Genomic DNA, 23,264 nt, shown 5'->3' with positions numbered 1-23,264 from the left:
ATGCTGAGTCTCAGCAGTCTGCTGAGAGAGCTTCTTTCAGCAATTACCTGTAAGAATAAAGTAAAAAGCATTTATTATTGATATTCACATTCCACATATTAAGAAATATTTCTTCTGATATTGTTAATTTTTTATTTGTAGGCTCCAAAGGAGCGTAGAGTAAGACAAATGTGGTCGAGGAAGAAAAATATATGAGTTAATGTATTAAGTTTACATATTTTTCATTTGATGGATTTATGGTTTTTAATTACACCTTCATGTCTTGCATTGGGATCCCTGGGGGCCCTTTCTGAATTTCATGCTTATACTCTTATAAATATGAGATGCTTTAACCTGCCACCTTGTGCAGTCTTACTGCTGCTTGACTGACCTCTGGTAAAGTTCCTTTTTATTTGAGTTTAAAATTTGAGACCTCCACAAAGAGCTAAATGTTTAAAAAAATATTTGTGTGATTTAGAAAGTTTCTCAGCCTGCCATGTTGTACCTGTGAAACACAGGTTGTGAATGGGTTTCTCTGATGTTTGCATGGAAGGGTGGACTTTGTGCTCAGCGTTTGCCAGTTCGATCATGAGTAGCAAGACCCTGGCCTCAGCTTATGGCCTTACTGGCTCCCAGTGGGGTGTTTGGCAGTGGAAAGTAGTCGTGTCTTTGGTAATAACCCTTCGGGGAGCCATGACTGGGTTTAGGGAAGAGTATTTTCAGCAATGTGTTGTCCTGAACTTGGCTGTACATCTCTTTACTTCTGTCTTCAGTTACACACGGCACTGGATTTTAATTTCATAAGTTGGCATCGTGGTTCTTTTATTGACAGTGGAATCGAAAACCTGTGTTAACAGGTGGAAAATGAAGCCTGTTGTCGCTGTGTAGTTTCAGTTGATTTACACCAGTGAAATAAAGAGGAAGCCAGACTGCAGAACTGGGTCAAAGTCTGTATTCCAAATCTGTCTCTCTGTGTAGGTATCATTACCTCTGTCTGCTTTTTGCCAGCACATCCTCTTCATTTTTCTGTTCAGTGGGAACATAATTGCCTGTATATGTGTGTGTGTGTGGAAATAGTGCCAGGGCCTGTATAACTAAGACATAGCTTATCCAAGAGGCAAACAACCCAGGCTGATAATATTCAGATTTTCCAAAAGAAATTTGCCTTGGGACTGACACTGAGCGTGAATATTCAGCCACAACTTGAGTCCCTTTTCTCAGATTTGTGCTGTATATCCTTTTATTATTCTGGTCATGGCTGCTCCTAAGCGCACGCAGCTCAAAAGCAAAATAGCTCTGATTTGTGCTGTAAGAATTTAGTTGGGTTTCAGCTTCTTACTGCCAAGTCTTTTGATGACATGAAAGATATGTTATACGCAGGGCTGGCTTTTCTGACCCACCCTGAGTTCTTCCCTGAGCTTTTTATTGCAGTGGGAGGGCTTGACTCTTGTAGGATTGGGTGCAATGAAAAGTGTGGAGTAGATAGCTAAAGAACTGCAATGCAGAATAAGCGCTTGGCCGTGGGAAGTGAACACAAGTGAGAACACAAAGGCATTGTTCTCTGAGGTGACACATTGGAAGGTCTTTACTTTTCTGTGTTTTCTTTTTGTAGTTTCCGTTTTAATTCCTCTTGCTAGTCCATCTTCTTGCCAGTGGAGCAACAGCCCCGTTTGCCAGTGTTGGAAAGTACTCCAGGGCATCCCCTCCTTACTAAAGGCTGTACTTCTGCTGTCTTTGGAAGCGATGAAAGGTCTGGTACAGAAGGTTGTCTCACTAAGCATAATGGTACAGAAGCGGTTCACCTGCATCTAAAGGAGTGAGCTGAAAAATGTCTGTGATTGTTCAACAAGAAAAAATGTAGAGCCACTGTGTGAAAAATCTGCTTCTTTCTGTACCTTAAGTCTGTGCAAGAGCAAAGAGTTAAGGTAATCCTGATTTTACAGAGGAGTTAGTTAACCCAGGAGCCTTGTAGCTCAGCTGAGTACAATACAGGAGTGACATCAGTGAGAGATTAGAATAAGCTTATCTTCAAAGACTGTTTACTTAATGGCTGGGGAATCGCTGTGTTTGTAGGTAGAGGTAGGAAATGTCCTCAGGCAGGCAGGAGCTGATAGCATTAAACAGAGCAGTAGTGTTTCTCCTCAAGCATCCTTACGTTGCTTGTGTGCTTCTCCCAGCCTGCTGGCTGCCTCTGCCTTTGTGTACGCCACCGGTACGGAGGTCTTTAAGAGATTGCCAAGGTAATTTTGGATGCTAAGCACTGAACCCAAGCAGTATCCTTGTAGCTTTTGGGTTATTTCTCCCATGTCCTACCGACTTGGGCCCTATAAAGGGTAATTATATGGCCAGTCTGTAGCCTCTGGCTTGTTTTTTCATTGTTTGCCTATAATTTTCTTCCAAATTCCTGTTAATTTTCAGGGGAGATGTGCTTGCAGGCTAGCTTCAAATGAAAGCATACCCTGAATTAGCATGTCTGTCTGTGGAATGGTGGGGAGGAAGGGAGAAGGGGGCAGGGCGTGCTGCTTTTTAATGCTGGGCTGTCAGCGGCGTGTCCTGAGGTGCAGCGCGATGGGTACGGGGTGCGTGTCGCCGTGCAGCGTTGGCTCGGCTGGGAAGCCCATTCTGTCAGGGGAACGAGTCCTTCTGATAAATGTCCCCATCCAACACCCAAATGGTGTAACAACCTGAGGAATCAACTTCTATGAATTCTGGGGCAGTATCGCTTCTATTTTTCTTACATATATACATCTGTAAGTTTTCTTTAAAATATTGGTTAGAGGTATTTTAAAAATCTCAGAGTTGAGCAGTGTTACCTACCCTTGGATATTTCAGCTCTCGCTTGTAATCACATGGAAGACAATACGTAGTTGGTTTGGGCTTTCGGAGGATTCTTGTGCAGGACTTGGATCTTTTCTGCAGAGTTCCTTTTGACAGCAGTGAAGTTACTTCTGATCTCCAGTACAAAGGACAATTTGATTTTCAGATTGCTGTGTAAAAGCTGCTATAAACTTAATTTGGAGCCCACTGGGATATGTCCCACATGCAAGTGTTTAGCTCTTTCATTTTTCTCATGAAAACATTCCTGTAAAAGTGGTCTTTAAAGCAAATTTGTGCCTCATCGGCATTTTTTTTAAAAGACAAAGCAGAGATGCAGTGTTCCAGGCAGATACATTTTTGTTTCCAGCTGTTTTGAATGCTCATTTGATGTTGAGTCTTTGTTCAATCCAGTTCTATGTCATTAATGACTCTGGAGTAAGTAGGTATGCAGAGCTGGAGGAAATCCTGTTTTATACGTTTCTATTCTAGGAGTGCCTCAGAAAGACTAACAATAATGCCGCTTGGTGAGGTAATGGGTAAACATAGTAAGAAATAAAAACGTGCTTACTCCTTACTGAAGCAGAAAAATAGCTTATGAAGCATAATGTTGTCTTTGATATGTGTAGATAACCTGACCTGCTTCAGTCTGTGGATAAGGCATTAGCTGGGGCAGCTGAAACGGCTTCTCATAAAGAACCTGTCCCTCTGGTTGTAAAGGAGTTGTCAGCAAATGCTAACAAGAATTAAAAAGAAGTAGGAGCCCAGTCATAACCCAGTGAAGTAACTTGAAAGGCTTGCCTTGACTTCAGCGGTCAGTTAATTCCCACCTGAGGTGGAGGGTTGCATTGCGCAGCTTAGCGTTATCACCAGTCCGATGTGGGCACTGGTTCCAGTCAAGGGGGTGGGTGGTGCACAGCAAAGCTCTGGTGAAGCCTTGGGTTTGTACCTGTCCTCTTCATGGTCCTTTCAAGACGCTGTGGGAAAGAGAAAATGGGGGCATTCCCCAGCTTTTCCTTCGCTTTGCTGAATGAGTGAAGATTAGTAGATGAGAAGTATTTGTTTTCAAGAAGAACCAGTATTCTTGCAGGAGGTCAGATTTCTTCGTTAAGTTCTTGAGGAAGTCAAGGTTGGATTTATGGCTTTTGATCTTGGTCAGTAGATGGACAGCGGGTAGAAAAACAGGATGAAATTTTGGTAGCAGTTTTGGGAAACTGTTGACTTTTTTTTTGAGAAAAAAAATGCGAAATTCTGTAATTTTTCCATCAGCCAGCTTCCATAGGAGCATGTGTGAGTACAGTGAAACATCTCAACTCCAGCCTACTCACACTGTCTGTGCCACAGGCTTCCCTAGAGACCTAAGGCAAGTCAGCTAGCATTACATTTTTAGATATACTTACTCCATTTAGCATATGCATTTTGCTCAGTATGCGATTACAGCCTAGTGAGTTGCATGGATATATACCGGAGCACTCCTTGGTGTTCCTTATATATGCACCGGTTTTTATGTGCATTAATCTGGTGCATTTACTTCAACTATATTTCTTATCTCTCTCTACCTTCATGTTTTTGACTGTGAAACAGCAATGATCCTTTTCCTTTGAGTTAGTAGACAGAGTCATACTTGTGACATATTTTAAGACCACTTAGAAGATACAAACTTATTTAAGTGCTTGTGATTTATCTTGTTTTGCTTTTTTTCATTCCTTAAATGTCAGCCACTTTGAACTTCCTAGGATTTTCCTCTTTTACTTGGGAAGCGTCAGCTGATGAGAAGGCAGCTGGAGTGCTGGAAGCATCATTCCCTTAAGAATTTGGGTGTGATGTGTTTAGCTGGGGAGAAAGTCCAGTGATAGTTGCCCTTTTTTTTTTTTCTTTTTCTCCTAAAAGTTGCCGTCTTGCCCTGTTGGTTTAATGGTGAAAGAACACTGCAACGTGTTTAGCTGTGCAATACCTTTCAGATAGTGAGAGATACCTGAGGAATGAGAGAGATCCCATGTGCATAATTGGCTGGCACTTGATTGACCTAAGCTGACGCGTCTATACATAGTCCTGATTCCTGCCTGCCAAAAGAGCATCTGATGCAGACAGCTGCTGGGTGTGTGACCCCTTTCGGTGCATGGGGCGTGCGTGGGCATGTGCCTTCCTACCTCTTTGCTGGGAGCGGCAACTTCCAATGCTTTCTGCTCTCCTTCTGTGCTTTGGGAGAGGACAGCCCCACCAGGAGACCTTGTCCTAGGTGGAGGGAGCTGTTGGAGCCCTGATGGCAGGAGGGAGCTGGGATACCTGTGCTTATCTTCTGTAGGGGAGCAGATGATCATGGCTCCCTTATGCAAACAGTGCTTCTTGGTGGAGTATTTAGGGTAAGGGGTGAAGGGGTGAATATGCATTGGGCATCACAAGCTTGTAACTGCCTGGTGGAAAGTGCAGAGGGGAGGTTGCTTGAAGCATCTCCCTCTCCCAGACCCCAATAACTGCGTTATTAGCTCCAAGATGTAGGAGGGAGGGAAACTATCCATTAACAGCTGCTTTCCAGAAACACTTGAGATCAGAGTCTAATGAGTATGTATCACCTCCAGTGTATCTTGCTTGTTTCAGGTTATGTTGTGATGGCAGTCCTGATCGTTATCTCATATTAATTTTCTGGAGCATGATGTATGTGGATACACCTACTGTGCTCAGAGATTTCACTGCAAGATTAGAGACATGTTTAGGAAATTAGTAATGAGAGAAAAACGCGTAATTAAAAATGATATCAGTTTGGAAGCTCCTCCATCTTCAGCCAGCTTGCTGGAAGAGAAAGGAGTCTTACACAATGCTTAGTGGTGGGAAAACACATTTGGCTTTCTACATTTTAAACAGGAAGGAACTATTTAAATGACAGACTTACAATAGTAATCAGGGCATTTACTTGGGAATGTTGGATCACATGTTGTAGCTGCATGATGTTGAGGTAACTCAGACTGTATAAAGTTAAGGCAGATCTCATTATATTTGTTTTCTTTTAATGATGCCTTCAGACAAATTTTTTTTTACTTATTTAGACCCTTTATAAAATAATTGGGTCCTTGTACTGAAAATAGCATCCATATTTTGAGGTAGTCAGATTTACATATGCTGAATATTGGCTGTAACGTTACGAGGTTGCATACTTAACAATTTATTTGTTTCCTGAGATATGCAATTTTATGTGAAATGTTTTAAATTCAGAGCCTGCAACAGAATTTTAGCTCTTCATCCCCAATGACCATTATAAAATTGCCATATGCCTAAAAATGTGCTCAGCACAACTGTGACTGTTCAGACTGTGAATTTCCTCTCATTTTATGATGGGATCCTTAGTTCAGAATAAAATTATTCTTCAGCAATAGGAGAAACGCCATTTGGTTGTATATGGTTCATTATAAAACGCAGTAACTTTTAAGCATTTCAAACAGTACACATGCTTTATTTGAGTTTTTATGCCATTTTTCATGAACAGTTAACAGTACCTTGTTGTCGTTTTTGTCATGATCCGTCCATAAACTCAATTATCTTTCTCTTTGGTCCAACTTACAAACACACAGAAAACCTAAGCAGATGTCAGAGCGATAACCAGGTGTACATTGTAGTACTTTGCAAAGTTTTAATTGCTGCAGGGATGTTTCCTAGTTAATGGATCTGTTTATTAAGTGCTTCTATCTGTTGTGTCTTGTTCGGGAGTGTACCTTACATATGGTATTTTCAGGCTGAGTCTGGCTATTTTATGTAGCGACAACCTCAGAGTAACCTTGCAGAGGGACGTGCTTTTTCAGTTATGATGTCCATAGCGTAGTTAGCAAAACTGCCGAATTGCTTGCTGCGTAGAGTACTGTATAATTTGTGATTTTTGGTAAAATCATTAAATGCTTTAGAGTTGCGAGTTTGACACGGCTGGGCCTATGGATGTGACCAGCGTGTAAATATTTACCCTTACTGCCTCTGTAAGCACTCTGGGGTACGGCCAAGCATGGGCCATGAAAAATGGTCGGAGGGCTGGAGCACCTCTCCAGTGAAGAAAGGCTGAGAGGTTGGGGTTGTTTGGCCTGGAGAAAAGAAGGTGCCGGGGAGACCTTATTGTGACCTTTCAATACTTAAAAGGGGCTTGTAAGAAAGATGGAGGGAGACTTTTTACCAAGACCTGTAGTGAGAGGATAAGGGGTAACGGTTTTAAGCTAAAAGAGGGTAGATTTAGATTGGATATAAGGAAGAAGTTCTTTACTGTGAGGGTGGTGAGACACTGGAACAGGTTGCCCAGAGAAGTTGTGGATGCCCCATCCCTGGAAGTGTTCAAGGCCAGGTTGGATGGGGCTTTGAGCAACCTGGTCTAGTGGAAGGTGTCCCTGCCTATGGCAGGGGGGTTGGAACTACAGGATCTTTAAAGATCCCTTCCAACCCAAACCACTCTATGATCTTTGGGTGGCTGCTGATGGTAGCTGTTGGGTGTTCACCTGTGCAAGATGATGGCTGTTGTCATTTGGGAGGAGGGACAACAGGTGAGAAGGGTATGGCCAAAATGACTCAAGACCAGCAGTTCTCAGTGGTGCTTGGAGCGGGGGGCTGTTAGTTTGGTGGCCAAGGGACCCCTCGTGTCTGGGAGCTGGAGGTCAGCTGCTGTGATGGAGAGCGTGGGCAGCTCCCTGGTGTTCCCTGTTATGCTCACCCATGGAGAACCAGCCTTCCTGGAGAGGTGTGAGGGGAGGCACAGTCTCTCTTGGCAGCTGCTTTGGGGTCCGCACTGTTGTGCGTGGAACGGGGAGATGTGGACACAGTCTGAGGATGTCTCCAGTTGCCCTGTGCTTACTGCCCAGAAGAAACTGCATGGCGAGAAAAAGAGGCCCTTGTTTCATGGCCCTGTGCAATACAGCAGATTTGTACCCAGACCAGGCCATGGAGCCAGGACTGGCACTTTTATGAGCAATATTATGTATTGATGGAACAAAGAGAGAGAAAATCTTTTCCCAGGAATTAAATAATTGCTTCCTTGATGAAAGGACCCAACATCTGGCTCTTGTGTTCCATGTATTTTGTCATGTAGATGTAACTGTTTGCTTTGTTCCTGGCAGTAATGTTAACTTACTAGCGTATGAAGCTGTTTCCAGGTCAGTGGAAAACTGCATATAAATCTTTATTACATGTACCTGATTGTCTTTTAACTCTTTATAAGATATAATTAGCGTCCAGTAATCATATTGCAGTGCTGTTTCTGTGATTACGCTGGTAGTTAGTGTGCTGGTTTTATAGACTGGAGCTAATGTTAGCTTGATTAAAATAAAGGATAAACATTGGCCTGTGTTGTGGGCCAGTTAATTTTCTCACCTTCCTGCTGCCCAGTTTCATTGCCTCCTGCAGTTCTGAGATGTGACTGCCTGCCACCGAGCGGCTTCTGATTAAAAAGCCATGATTTTTAATACGTGGTGCTTCAGGCTGAAGTGGAGCCACTTTCGGTAATGGTGTCTGCGATGGGAGGGAAGAAGTGGATTGCGGCAGGGTCTTCAAGGACAGTGACTTGGCGGAGCACTAGTGCCTAGAAATGTTTTGATCCTATTGTAATGAATAGCTGCTAGTTCCTGTTGTTGTTTCTGTTTTGATTGAGTGCCCAGCTGGTGTGTGGTGGAGATAGGATGTTGGGGCAGAGAAAGGAAGTAACTGTCAAAAGTGCATCTCCCTTAGGAAAGCAAGAATGTGGAGGCACGGTGGAATTGGGGTTTAAATAGCACTTATTTTTCCTTGGTTTTCGTAGTGCACTGACCGTATGCAATTTTCCACATGCTGGGTAATGGAAAGTTGGCCCCAGAGGAAGTCACTTCGTAAGTCAAGTTTGGGATTATAAAATCAATCACTGTTGGGTCACTAATTGGAAGATGGGAATTTCCTATACAGTAGGATAAGTTCATTGGTGTTCTGGCAGTGCGTGCGCAGTGAGCTGTTTAGCCAACGATATTCTTTCCTGGTTCTGTTGTTAACTCAGGAAAAGCATCAGGTCATTTATAGCTACACCCAAATCGCTGGTTTGTTTCTGAGTAGTAAGGGGAGGGCGGGGGAGTTTGATGTCATGTAGAATCTGCATGTGTTTTATGAAGTTTGTTTTCATCTCTTTGTGGCATAATAGTGAAGCTTGGCAGCCACGTGGGAATCGTGAAGATTGATTGCTCTTGGTGTTAAGCATCTTGCATCTCTGAGTTTATATCAACACAAGCCTTCTTCCAGCAGCAGCATCTGGCTCATTGGCAAGATCTGCGGACAGTTGTTCTGATCGCTCTGGAGATGCCTCTGGCTGTCATGTGGCTGCTGCCTTGGCCGTGCTGCTTTGTTATTCTAGCTGGTCCCATTTTCATTTATTTATTTTTTGGCTTACCTTTGATTCTGATGAATTGCTCCTGAGATTGTGGTCTTGAATAAATCTTGCCCAGCTTCCTCATGCAGGGACTTCCATGGGATGCTGATGTTAATTTATTTCAGTGACTATTTGCTGATTGGAGCTGGAGCTGTAATATCCCAGTCTGCGCCTTCTGCGCAGGTTTTCTCTGTGAATCACAGCATCGGTCTTGTGAAGTAAAACACACATCTTAGCATATCCTGCATAATGGGTTTCTCTGAGACTAGAGCTGCAAGTGTAAGTCAAATATTACCAGTACACAGTCAGTGTCCGGGATAGTGCTGAGAGTCCTGGAGTCAGCCACTTGGATTTCTCAAATTGACCATAGGGAGTAAAGTTTCTGGCCCAGCTGATATAAACTGGCTCAGGAGCAAAGAATTGCATGTGTCAGCTCTGGATTTACGTCATCTCAAGTGCTGTCCCTGTCTGTTTGATTGTATGTTTTTTGTTCATGTATCTTCTACTTTAAAAACATGATTCTTTCAGAAGTACTGTGGCTTTGGAAGATACGTGGGCTCAAATAAAAGTGAATGTTTCTTAAAATACTAAAGCATCATCTATTTTCATTAAAGAAGCCTATCTAGTTGATAGGCTCTTCTAGTTGAAATTAGCAGGGTGTGATGTGCAGGAGGCCGGACAAGATGGTTATCTTCACCGGCCTTTAATGTCATGATCTGTAGAACGGCTTCAGCACTGTCTACAATGGGAGCTGTTTGACAAGCTGTCAGATTTTATAAGGATGTTAGCAAGGCATGGTTACACACAGTTTTCTGGTTTTAAACGTGTATTTACATCTGTAATAATAATAATAAGGCAACTTGGGTAGCATGTATTTTTTTTTTTAGTGATTTACTGCAAACTTGACACAACATCATCCACTGCCGCAAAACTTCGTTTTAAAATGATGGGGGAAATTTGCACGCTAAGACGTAACTTAACTCATCACGCAGCAACTACAAACATGCATTTCATGGGCATTTTATGAAATGGAGAGGCAGACTGGTGAAAGAGTTTATTGCTGATTTGAAGTTAGGAACGGGGATGCTTGAACTTAGAGAGGAAATACTGACTTTGCATTCAGTATGAACGTTTCCATGGATTTCTTTAGAGCCCGGGTCTCACTCTGGGGCTGTAATTTCTCTTCTTAAAAGAACCCTTTCCTCCTCTGTACTTGGCCTTTTCCAGCAGGTGATGAGGCAGCTTCTTTTCCAAGGTCCCAGAACACAAGTGAAAATAAAAACATCCTTTTATGTAGTACCTTCAGCTGAATGGAAACATAAATGTATCCTATGATGTTAGGCATTGTCTACGTTTGTGGAATTTCTATAGAAGCAACGTTAGATACCGTAAATGTTTAAGAGCCCTGTAAGTGTGACTGGTAGGATGAGCTAGAGCCTTTCATCTCTCAGTTGCTGGTTTGTATAGGATCTGGCTTGAAGGGTTTTGAAAGTTGTTGCCAGGTATTGGATTGCTTCTGTGTTTCAGGAGGAGCTAAGGCGCTTTTTTTTTTTTTCCCTTTTCTTTTTTCTTTTTTTGTGAGGAGCCTGAAAGAGTTTGCAGAGGTATTTTAGCCAGCCACCTGTGGGCACGTCTACATGTATGTGTGTTATAGGCAGATACAAGCTCACTCTGCCCGTATGTTTAATGTGTTTATATCCCGTGTTGTAGCAGAGTTTATAAACCCTATTAACATGGCTTTCAAGATGCTCTGAGCATGGGTGGAGTGGGTTTTTGTCTGCCTGTGAGCATAACCACATTGATTTATGTTTGTAGAACAGAGACCTTAGGCAGAAGGAGTTGCTCCTCTTTGATTACACCAGCCCTTTGGATGGGGAGAGGTTGCACAGCTTGCAGGTTTCGTAGGACCACTGCAGGGCTTCTCACCATTGCTGCCGTAAGGATTACAGGTGGGTATTAATCACAGGGCTGTTGTTGTCCCGCACACACAAGTGTGATTTCCTGGGCTGACAAAGAAGAGTGGGTTAAAAAAGGCAATTCTTGCTTGTTATTTAGGTCGCCTAAAAAATATGCAATGCCTTTTGGTGCCCAGTCAGGTATTTTAAGGGTTCAAGGCTGGATACATGCTTTATTGTTCACAATACAGTATAGCCATTGAAAGGCTTGTTACAAGACTGTACAATGGAAGGGTAGCAAAGTGGTAGTCTCCTGGGAAGCCAGAGTACTCTCATGCAAACCGATTGATTGATCTGACAGCACTATTAGAAATAAGTTGTTTTGTAGATAAGGATTATCTAATACTGTTCAGGTAATGGCTGTTGAAGACCAACACGATCAACAAAAACAGCAACGAGAGTATCTTACTGCTAATAATAACCTTGTTCTTGCTATGTTTCTACATAGTGTCTTACTATGACACTGCTGCTAGTTCATGGTCCATGATGTTCTGGTGCTAGGTGCTGAACTTCTCATCTAAAGAAACTGTTGAAATAGGAGAAGTCTGTAAATAAATTATAGCCATAGAACACACTGGGCTGTTTTAAGTTTTCAGGAGCTCTTTAAGTAACTAGTCCTTATCGTTCTTTGTTCAGTGTATATATTTAGGTTTTTGATATCTCTGTCCATCTGTCATTTGTGTGGGTATCTGAGGGAAACCATACCTTCTTATTGTGATTATTTGTTATCCCTGAAAACCTGATAGAAATGTCTCAGGGTCAGAGGAACAACAGGTTTACTGAGAAAAATTTTTTGAAGATGCTGTGAAATGTGTTGATGGCAGAACCTCTAGAAAAATCTAGACAGATAAACCTGCAGATAGCTATGGATCCATTTCTGGTGTACCATCAGCAACCTGGAGACGTCTTCCATTTGTAATCTCTTGTAATCTCTCTCCATTTGCATCTCTTCACAGCTCCTTTTAGTGGGCTTTGCAATGAGTTTTTTTTTAACCTTTGCAAGAGATAGTCTAGTTACTGTAATGCAACTCAGTCTAGTTACTGTAATGCAACTAGTACTCTCTGGTGTGTTGTTTGGGTGTTGTGTTTTTTTTTTTCCCAATTCTTATTTCTGAGGTTTTAATCAATCTTGATTATTATGTTTATTTCCAGAATGATATGGACAGATAGGAGTGGTTGGACTTACACCATCTAATTTAGGCATCTCATTTAGATTCCTAAAATTATCCTGTGAACCTGTAGGGAATGAAATGTAACAATTCTGTACTTTTTATCTGTAAGAGTAGATTGAAAGTGGAATATGTATGTAGTATAGTTAATGATAAAGAATGTTTTGGGTATCATGACGATGGGCTGTGAGTATTTGGCAAAAGAAGAATTATTCAAGGCGATACAGAGGGTCACAACTAGGACAAGAGGCATGGAATTAACAGAGGAATGATGCAAGTTGGAAAACTTGCTGTGAGCAAGATAGCGTAGGTTACTGAATAGTCATCTAAGGAGAATAGTATTTTGAAGTCTATATTTCTTGTCTGTCTGTGGCATTTGAACCCAAGCCACAAGTCTGTCTACAGATGTGTTACTCATCTTTCCAAAATTAGGATCATAAGAACATAGGGCTGGAAAAGGATCTTTAGATCTTTAAAAAGTAGTCCAACTTCCTCCACTGAAATGGGATCACCTATCTCTTGATCACCTCCCATGGATGTTTCTCACCTGCTCTTCAGAACCTGTCATGAAGGAACGGGATTTCTCAACATCATTCTGTAGCACTTGCCAGTATTCACTCACCTTTGACAGTTTTTCTTAAGGCATCTTTGCTGAAAAGTAGCATGATTTCTTATTTTCCTTTCCCAGGTGGATATGGAAAGTAATTGGTCACCAGTCTCTTTGTAACTACTTTTTGTGTACTGGAGGACTCTGCTCAGTTTTCTCTCTTCTAAACTAAATAAACCACACTCCTTTGAACTTCCCACAACATTCCTGTTTTCTAAACTGCTTTTTGTCCTATAGACACTCTGCAAATGGTCTGTCTCCATCTGCTGTTTATATGGCTGAGATCATACTTCACCCTAATGAGATTCCATAGGAGGGTCATTTGATTCTTTGGGCAATGTCCCCCACCTGCAGATGTCCCTTAGGATCTGCATATTTATTTTTTCTTTCTAACGCAAGATGGGGCCAGCAGAATGAGGTCAATTCTTCTATGCACCAGCATCTTAACTGAAACTAAGGGACAACCATGGACTTTAATTCCATCCAAGTCCAGAGATACTGGAGGTGCCAGGACCCCACGTTCCAACAGGTAGCTGATGGCAAATTTGTGTATTTAATTGCTGAAGTTCCTCTGCTGAAAACTGGTATTAAAAAAAGCCACCCAAGAATCAGTTTTGAAGAGCTGCTGTGGGATGAACAGATTGGAGAGGGAGGTGGTGTCTCACACATGTGCCACCTAGTAAGAAAAGGAACCAGACCAGACTCTTCAGGTGGTGTGTGGCCTGCCTGTGGTTGAGGAGTTAGAAATACACTTCATCATTCCATTTCTATTCATCCCTGCTTAGAGGTTTTTTTTCTTCTTTTTTCCCTTGATTAAGTCCAAGCAAGGAGAAAAAGGAAAAAACTCTAACCCACTACAGTACTGCTTAAATTTAGATGTAAACCCAAAATTTTTCAGCCAACAAGTCGGCTTTTGGTGAAGCAGTTAAACTGAGGCAGTGGTACTTTAGTTAAGATGAAGAATAAGCGTAATCCACTTTGTTTCTGGAGACAGACTGCCTGGTGTGCTAACTGTGCACTATAGGCTGCAATTTGTAGCTTGCAAGAGGAGCGCACAATGGGCAGCCCTTCGGTTGTGAAAGCTGAATCGTTTCTGTACGGTCCTCAAGTATTCATTTACCAAACAAGTAATTGATAAAATGAGCAAGTGAAAGAGACACTAAGAGGGTGTGATCCGATGCCAAGAACTGGTTTTCGTAGTTGATTTAAAATCTACATTATGCTAATGATGTTCATTTGGAAAATGTGTCCACTCCCTAACTTCTGCCGCTGAGCGTTCTTTTAATTGGATTCAGATGGTTGGACTGAAACAGTTGTAGGGTTTGTATACAGATGTCCTGCGTGCTCCAACCACTCTCTTTCCTATCCAGTTTTTCTAAGCCAGAGTTGCCTTCACTGCGGCTGCTGTCCAGACGTTCTTGAACTCCCTCATTAAAGGTCTGTCTGATACAAATGGGCACGGTTCTGCTGGGACAAATGCAGTTACGATCACTTAAACATGCTGAAGATCTCATCTGGAGCATTACTCCTCTCCTAGTCCTCTGGGCTGTCTGGGCTGGGTTGCTGGTCTCTGGCCCAAATTCATCAGTGAAGGAGTCCATCGCACAAGGCTTACCATTGCAATTTGTCATTCTGAAAGCATGGGCTGTTGCCTAAATAACTGTAATAGTGGAAACATCCTTTTGTTTCCAATACAATGGTATTAAGAGTTGATGTTTCTGAGGCATTTTGACAGGCAGCATGCTTTCTGATTTTCATCCCTGTGCTGAAATTCAGAGCTGTGGTATTCTCCGAGCAGCCTGATGGAACTCAAACTGTATGTGGAGTAGGTAGCTTTCAATGTGACGAAGGTATCAGAGAGCATTGGTTTCCAGAATAGGCATTCTAACGCTTTTCATAAGCACTCAGTTTGCTTGTAAGAGGAAAGAGAAGTTGTGACTTTTTATGCAGTCTAATAGGCAGAGTTTCTATAATCTGGTTTACCATGTTCATAGGCTAACCCAAATTTACTCTCTGGTTTCAAGAAAGAAATAATTGAGGATGGAAAGCTGTTTATCTTTTAAATAAAAGTGTCTAATTTCTATGAAAAGTTTTTGTCTGAATTTCTGAAAGGCAACTTCGTCTAAGTGGCTATTTCTGAAAGTAATAGTCAAGCAAAGGCGTTTCAGACACCAACGTATTGTGTGGTGATGCGTATGCAACTATTTCCCCAAACACTTGCTGCTGTTCAAAATGATAATACTTTGATGAAGGTTTAAAAAAAAGAAAAAAGAGAGAAAGAAAAAAAGAGTGTTGAAAGACGGTGTTTTCATATGAACAAAATCAGTACTGAATTTGCATTGTGAAGTTACAGTAAGCTACAGACCCAAGAGGGAAAATTAAAGGATTACTTAAAACCAACAATAAACATGCAAATTAAAAGTCATCATTTTTAAATGAAGTCATACACTATTAAAAATAAGCACAAAATTACATACTAGTTTGGATGTGTAGTTTATAGAATACACCAAATGTTAAAATTGAATGAAATTAAGAAAAACACTTTCCAAAGGCAAGTAAAATATCTGTTTAATTAGATCATAAAGAAAGGAGATTAAAAGTAATATTTTGTGATACAGTAATTACTGTTTTTCAGAAGTAGTCAGGTTCCTGTGTGTTGATCTAAATTTAACTGTGATAGCAGATCTCTTTGCGGTCTTTCGTTTTGTTTGTGTCTTTAATTATTTTAAATCGCAACCACTACCTTTATTTTGTTTTCTTTGCGCTAAGCACACTGCATGGCTGTTTGCTGCAGCTCATGAACGCAAATCTGGGAGATCAGCTCATACCCTCTGGTTCTGCGAGGTTAAAAGCCAAATCATTGCAGGGGACTATACAGCAAGATAACAGGAAAGGCGGCTGAAGCCACTGGGAGGTGGGTTGAGGTGCTGATGGGAGTCTGAGATGTAAATAAACCAGATTGCTCTCATTTCCTCTTTCCACTGTATTATGCATTCCAATAGCACTATTCATCTTTATGACAGACACCTATTGCTTTAACTTTACTGCGGGCCACTGAAGTACATTAAAGTGGGCAGGAAATGGAAATAAATAGAGTTCGGTGGAGCTGCAGAATAACTAAACACGCTGCAGTCATTTTTAGTGTGGGGTCATGCGTGTTTTAGCAGATTTATCGTATTGCTTGACTTTTGTTAGAAAGATGGGTGCTGTTTAAAAGAGATGCGGTATACTTATAAAATAAGTAAGAAAATGTGCTCGGATTTTTTTTTTTCCAAACTCGTTGGGATGCCAGAGATGAAATGAAATTGGGTTGAGACTCAGCTGGGCAGAGTCAGTGGCATATGTCTGTGTGCAGTACCTGAGGTTGTGGTTAGAAACAGAATAATGGGGTTAGAGACTTGAAGAAATCCTACTAGCGGACAGCATGGGAGGAGGACCACAGTCCATCGGCTTAAATTAATCTTCCGCCTAAAGGTAGTGAGACATTCAGGTAGAGAGGGCGGCTAGAATTTGGCCTTAAAGATGCATCTATTTGTTTTTTAATGCATGTGCATTTTGCTCATTTTGGAAATGTGGATTGCTCTCCTGCTTATTCAGAGGGCTGTTTTCAAGGACAGCAAAGTTACACTGCAAGTTCCAGATACCCTTAACCCTCAGGAGACAGGACTTCTGGTGAATTCTGTTTTTGTGAAAGCTTTGTGTGTTTGTTTTTCCTTGATTGTTTATATTCTGATAAGATTAGGTCAGTAAATGAGTGAATTCACAACATGAGTTACTTTAAGACTTACAGCTCATATTTTCACTCTCTTGAGACAGTCAGCTACTTGGAAACTTTTCTTTTAGAAAAAATAAAAATTAACCATTAGCACTGTTTTATTCCTTGATTACATTGAGCAGTCTCTGGTTTTGCTGAGTACAATGTTCTCTTTTTCTTCTCTTTTTTCTGACAGTGACTGCTATATAGTTAAAGCAAGCATCAGCCTTCAAAGTATTTGTCAATATAGAAGATATTAGTGGATATTTCACAATGTCATGTAAGATAAAAACTAATTTGTAAGCAGCACGGCAGAAATCTGGGAAGACAATTAAGACAAAAAATCATTAACATTGATTCTTTTGCACTGGGAAAGTACATTCCTTTCTCCCAAAGCATCCTTTAAAAATGTTGTTTACCTAGGTCTGTATTTAAGTATATATTTCAGTGTGACATTCAGTGATTCTTCTTCTTTCAATTATCTTTATATCAAGAATTTAATTTAATTCAGAATACTACTCCAGATACACTTGTGTTGCAGAAACTAGTGCCAGGCAGAATTGCAGGTAATTACTGAGGACGGTTGTTGGCAATTTGACTTTTCATCATTTGTTTGTCATCGTTTGTTCGCACTCCGTGGATAGTTCCTCGCTGAAAGGATTAGGTTACAGATGGGTGGGTATTACTTCAGGGACTTCTTAAGTGAGAATCCAGATGCTTTTCTGCGTCCTCTCCTCTTGCTTAGTTTGGGAGTTACAAGTCAGTAGCTGCAGGTAAGATTTAAAGCTTGTATCTTTGTTTCTCTTTTGCAATGGAAAAGCTGTCTGTTACTCCTCGTTAACAAACACGCTAACTGCAAACTTTAAATACTTGGGAAATTACAGATTGAGCTAAAATTTCAAAAGAATCTAGTTTTTTAAGTGCAATATCACTGACAAACTGCTTCAGGTTTTCAGAAGAGTTCAGCTCCAGCAAGGACATTTGGTGTTGCACGCTTTTGAAAACCTGGCTATGATTTTGGTGCCTAAGCGGTAGTGGGGCTTTTCAGATCTGTTGGCCTTTGGCCACATGCCAGTTGCTTTAAGTATGTCTGTAGTTTCAAGGGCAACGGTCTCAGGCCAGAGTATTTTACAGTTGTGAGATGTGGGTTTTGTTCGTCTGCCCCACATGCAGCACATCGGTGTTACCTGCATAGCTGAAACCCTGCTTGGTCCTCGCTGGATTTCTCAGGGAGGCAATGCAGCAGTTGAGGTATACATCAGAGAGGGAAGCGTGAATTAAAATCATAGAATCATAGAAATGACTCTTTCTTTCTTTCTGCTATATGTTGCTGGATGTGTTTTCAAATCTGAGCTCGTTTTCCCTACTCCTGGTTTCAGAATTAAAGCCTGGAGGCAAACTCCGGGCTAAATGCAGCTGGTGTTGAACTAAACGGGTGTTTTGCCGTGTGTTCTAGCGGGGGAGCACAAGCTTGGTTTCCCAAGTTTACCATCCTGCCCGGTTGAGCTTGGAAGGACTTGCAGACCATGTCCGTGTGCTCTTCCTCGTGCGGGCAATTTGCACGTGTATGTTTCGTCTCCCAGCAGCAGTTTGCAAGCTTGCTTGTGTCTGTAAGAACCGCTTGCTGAAAAACAGTGGCAAATTCAGGCGTTTCAGAAAATTATTCGTCGTATAAGTACAGGTAACTGTCTCGTGCCTTGACCTCGCTGGGGGCTGCTGGGCTCCCCAGTGCAGTTCTCCTTAGTGGGACTGTTTATTGTACCCTTCTAACAGTGTGTGATGTTTGAATATCTAAAATTTGTAAGCAAAAGTTAATAAGCTGAGGCTGAAATCAGGGTTTTGGTTTCTGTAGAGGGAGGGGATGCTGTGAATGTTACAGCATCACAGTATTTTGCTTATCCTGCTTGTTCAGAAGGTAAGAACAGGAAAGTAGGTGGAAAGTAGGTGTGACAAAGACAGCATGGTTTATTTATGCTGTGCAGGAATAAAGGAGTCATCTTTGTAGCACAGCAGATTAAATTGGTTTTGGAGCACTCTTTGGAATAGAGGCTTGTACGTTGTATGTTTAATTTTTGTGCCAACCCCCCCAGCGACTTGCACACCGTCTTTGTCTCTCTTGCCTCTCTGCTGGCGGAGCCGTCACAAGGGTGGCCTTAACTGCTTCCCCCCCCAAGTGTGCGTCTAACACATTTGGTCACTCAAGTTTTATTTCTTCCCTCTGTAAAACATGAGAGTGTAACTTCCACCCCAGCCTTGTTAGGGCGCGAGCTGCCGAGGTGGGGGCTCCCTGGGACCGGGCGTTGTCACCGGGTAGTAAAACCTCTTTAATGGAGCTGGCTTAACTTTTAAGTTATGGTTAATGTTTTTAACAGTAACTTGTGTTTCCTCTGCCCTTCACGCCCAACCATTAGCCCAGGTGTTTTTGTTGCACGGAGTGGAAAAATAAAAGTAATCTAACCGTACAGCTGGGCCCTCGGTGAGGTGCTGGAGGAGGATGGCCGCAGATGCAAACTGGGGATCACAGAGGCTGGATGAGTGGGTTAAAAGGCTCCTTGTAAATGCTTGGCAAAATACAAGCACTGGAAATGAGATGGCTTTTTTTTTTTTTTACACTATAAATAAATTAGAAGGTTTAAATTTGGCATACCATGTGCTTATATGGTTTGCTCTGTGTAATTTTCTAAATAAATAACCTTTTTTTTTTTTTTGGTTCCCCCCTTTAATATGGCATCCTTGTAACTGCCAGACTGGCCTGACTCTGATCTGCCTTACACTGTAAACTCTGTTTATGGAGCTAGAATTGGGGTCATTAATTTTCTTTACATCAAAAGAAGTCATTTCTTTTAAATGAGAAGCCTGTTTCACCTAGTAATTCGCTTTAATTGCTTATTTGAAACTTTTGACATTTGATAGCAATTTTAAACATTGCCAGATGAGGCTCACGCAGTCGGGACCTGCAGGTGCTTCCTTCTGTGCCCAACTTGGATCAAAGGAGCGAGCCCAGGGATGTGCCTGGCTGCGGACAGGGCACCCGGCGCTGGAAGGTGCTGTTTTCTGGGGCTGTTTGAATAGATGCTGTGTGTCAGCCTCGGCAAGAATTTGCTCAGAGGGCTCTCCCTTGGAAAGGTTTCTGCAGAGTGCTGTGCTGTTTGTTTTTCTTGGGAGATAGACTGCGTGGCCTTTGTTTTGCCTGAGGCTTAATAGTGCTCGCAGCACTGAGTTTTTATATTTTTTTAAGTCTAATCGATAGCACTTTCTGCTGAAGGGTTAGAAAAAAAGTTTCTAAAATATTAATTACCTTTTTTCCCTAACTAATATCTGTTAATTTAGTATTATCGTCTTCTGGGAGGTTTGGAGGGAAAGAATTTTCTTGCTCGTGAGGGTAAGCAAATGGTGGAACTTCAAAGGCATTTTTACCAGGATCTAAACCTCAATAAAGAGAAAAGATACAAAAATGAAACAGCGTCTCACCGGATTTTGTAAACTGGTTCACTAATGTGAATGCAATTTATTGTTCGGTCAACAGCAGGAGTAACTTCCCTTAGCCTTAGAAGTGCCTTTTTTTTTTTTTTAAGTCGGTAAATAAACAATAATTTGGATTACTGAGGAAAAAGCAACTTTTGTTAATGGCTTTTGGCTATGGAATGATGTGATGCTAGATATACTCACAATGGTTTCTATCAACACTGTACTGTGTCTTGTGAGATAGATTAAAAACTACTGCAGGAGTAGTCTAGAAACTGAAAATGAGATAAATTTTGTGCTGCTGCTGCAGAAGTTAGGCAGTGTTTTAAGACTTTCTGAATTCAGAGCAAAGGGAAATAGTGCAGTTGGAAGAGAAAAATAAGCAAAGCCAAAGAACCAATGCCAAGACTTTTTAAAAGAGTTTCATTGATGTGTGTTGTAATTAAAACCAGAATTAGTTAGTTTTCTAATAGGACATTCATTTCCTAGAGAGCAATTGCAGCTTGGCATAAAGTAATACATTTTTAAAAATGAGTACTGATCTGGGGATACCCCCAGCATATGTTGGATGGCTGACTTTGTGTGCCCTCATTATTAACAAGCAAATTAAATATTTTCACTTAAAATAATTATACAAATAAACCTTTGGCTGCGCTGTGATTTCATTAAAACCTTAATTGTTTAGAGAGCTCAACGAGTGTGTGTGAAGTTGGGTCATTTTTACTGCTCGGCATTACTCTTGATAGCAGGTTTACAACAGGGCTGGATTTAATCTCTTGACTAATCTTTACAGTAGCAGGCTTGGGATGGGAAGGTGTTTGTGTGTTTCAGGAGATGAACTGGAAACACAGAGCTGGGTTTTAAAATGTCTGGGCAGCCTTAAAATGAACTAGCAAGGGGGAGGGGAGGAAAAATTGCTCTGTGGAAACAAAATAGGTGTTGCTTTTAAATCAGGTTCCTAGTGTGCCCATTGTCACACCTTCACACATGGCTGTAGGCTCAAATCTATTTCTCATCAAAGCAACTGTAGCGTAAGGGAATATTGCGACCATCTGGGTTGCAAAGATCAGAAATAACGGTCCTCGCTAGCAGAGGAGCCAGCTGTGGGCAGCACCATGTAAACTGTTTTTTATGCCATTTGATTAATCATTTCTGAGGGTGAAGACAACAAAACATTTACCAGGTCACGCACTAATTTTTTCAAATACTCTAAAGTCTAAATTTCCTGGGTTTAAGGTAGTGGTGTGCCAAGGAAGCGCATTATGGTGTTTGTAGGGTCAGCATCTCAACTAACGTTGTTCCTGAGCATGGGAAACAGAGGCATGTTAGATGTCTCCAAAGGAGAGTTAATTAGAAGAATGGGTTGTTATCAAGTACACCACAGCTCCACTGTTCAATTCTGATGATGATTTTCATGCTGGGTCTCATACAAATGAATTCACTTACGGTTTATTAATCTGCTGTGACCTGCAAGTCTTTAGAGTATTCCGGAGGGGGGGGAAGCTGAGAGTTACCAGAACAGATTTAAAGTACTTCCATGGGTGGAGAGCAAATCCCAGAGAACTTTTGTCTTTTTCCTTTTCTTTCTTTTTATCTTTCTGCATTGTTTTAACTCAGTATGTTTTTTCTGCCTTTCCCCCCTTCTTTAGGACCCACGATTATCAGCTTTAATTTTTGACAAGCTTCAAGTGCCTGACTATTTACAGAAAAACAGGAATGAAGGAGAGAGCAGATGCGAAACTTGTGCCACTCACTTGAATCAGCTGAAGCAGGAAGCCATTCAGATGATGCACACCCTCAGTCAAGCGAGCTACCCAGAGGTGCCCGACCTCCCGCCCAGCGCCGGGGCAGTGACCAGCATGGTACCCAGGATGGTCACGGTCTCTTCCCAGAGAGACCTGCCGCTCATTGCTGGGCAGGTGGGCAGGCAGCCTGGAAAGTCACCGAATCTCTTCTCTGGGACGGAGAGGAAGAAGGGACTGGGGTGGTCTCAAGGCACAGGCAGTTTTCCAAACTCCAGTGTTCAAGTCACGGTGGCCCCCAGCGGTCTCAGCGGCGCTCTGAGCTCCGTCACCATCCAAGCTCAGCAGTACCTCGAGGGCATGTGGAGTATCTCCAGGGTGAACAGCTTCCTGCCTCAGGCTTGTCTAGTAAGTAGCGATAACTCAGATGCTTGAGTTTTGTTTACGTGTGTGTGGATATCCAGAGAGATAAAGATAAAATTTGAGGTGTATACATATTTATCTTAGAGGGAATCAGCTAATGGTATTCTAAACCATGTTTCAAGAACTGAAGAGCTGAAAAAGAGCTTTGAACGATCTGTCAGATGTCACAGGGAATTTGCTTTCTTATCTCGGATGGTGAGATCCTTTCCTCAGATGTTTTTGCACCTACTTTAGCTTCACGTATGCAGGTGATGTTATTTGGCTGTCACGTACCTGGTGACCCCTTTAGAAAAACATAAAAGGCCAAGTTTGTCACACGTGAAACTCTGGGAGCTTCATGGAATTATATCAAAGATGAACTTGACCCTCAAGTCTAGCGCTGAACTTTGAAGGCTGTGTTCAGTTCAGCAGATGCTGTTGATAGACTGTGATGGAGAACATTAATCTTCAGGTTAGATGTGCTGCAAAACAGTTTGCTGTAAAGGAGGGTGTTCAGAAGGTTGCTTCAGAGCCACATGCCTGTAAATGTCATTGCACTTGGATTTTAAGCATTGATGTTGATTTCCTGTATTCTGTGTATATTTTAAGCACTCTTACGGGAAATGAAAAAGCTTTATAGAGGTGCGTGTTACCTTTAAAAGCAAGTTCATTACAGTTTTGTGACTATCTATGGAACCGTGCTAAGAAGAAGGATATAGTGACTGATTTTGACTAAGATTTATTCTTAAACCATTTTCCTATGGTAGTGAACAGGGGATTGTAAGTAACAATGAAATGTGTACGAATAGAAGCCATGGTTTTCACTAAAAGACGTTGTAGTAGATCTTGCAACACCAGGTATGTCGGTGCTAGGCAGCTTCAAATTTAACATAATGCCTTACGTGCTGTTGAATATAAACACTACCTAATATTGCTTGGTAGCTTCAGTTGGTTGAGCTCCAAGATCATCAGAGATAAATGTTTAAGAGTGCTGCTGTATAACATTACTTTCACAACACGCT

General features: G+C 41.7%; 1 protein-coding gene across 1 annotated transcript in view; it reads left to right on the top strand.

The window, feature by feature from the left end:
• KIF26A (kinesin family member 26A) overlaps positions 1-23,264 on the top strand; it is a 110,543-nt gene that overhangs the window by 15,009 nt on the left and 72,270 nt on the right. The window contains exon 3 of the mRNA XM_075150954.1: positions 21,748-22,248. Coding sequence (XP_075007055.1) covers positions 21,748-22,248 — 501 coding nt within the window. The remainder of the gene's footprint in view (positions 1-21,747; positions 22,249-23,264) is intronic.

This window comes from Calonectris borealis, chromosome 5 (genome assembly GCF_964195595.1).
Source record: "Calonectris borealis chromosome 5, bCalBor7.hap1.2, whole genome shotgun sequence".
Taxonomy (NCBI): Eukaryota; Metazoa; Chordata; class Aves; order Procellariiformes; family Procellariidae; genus Calonectris; species Calonectris borealis.
Note: the sequence above shows the minus strand (reverse complement) of the source record. Positions and strands in the feature narration are given on the sequence as shown.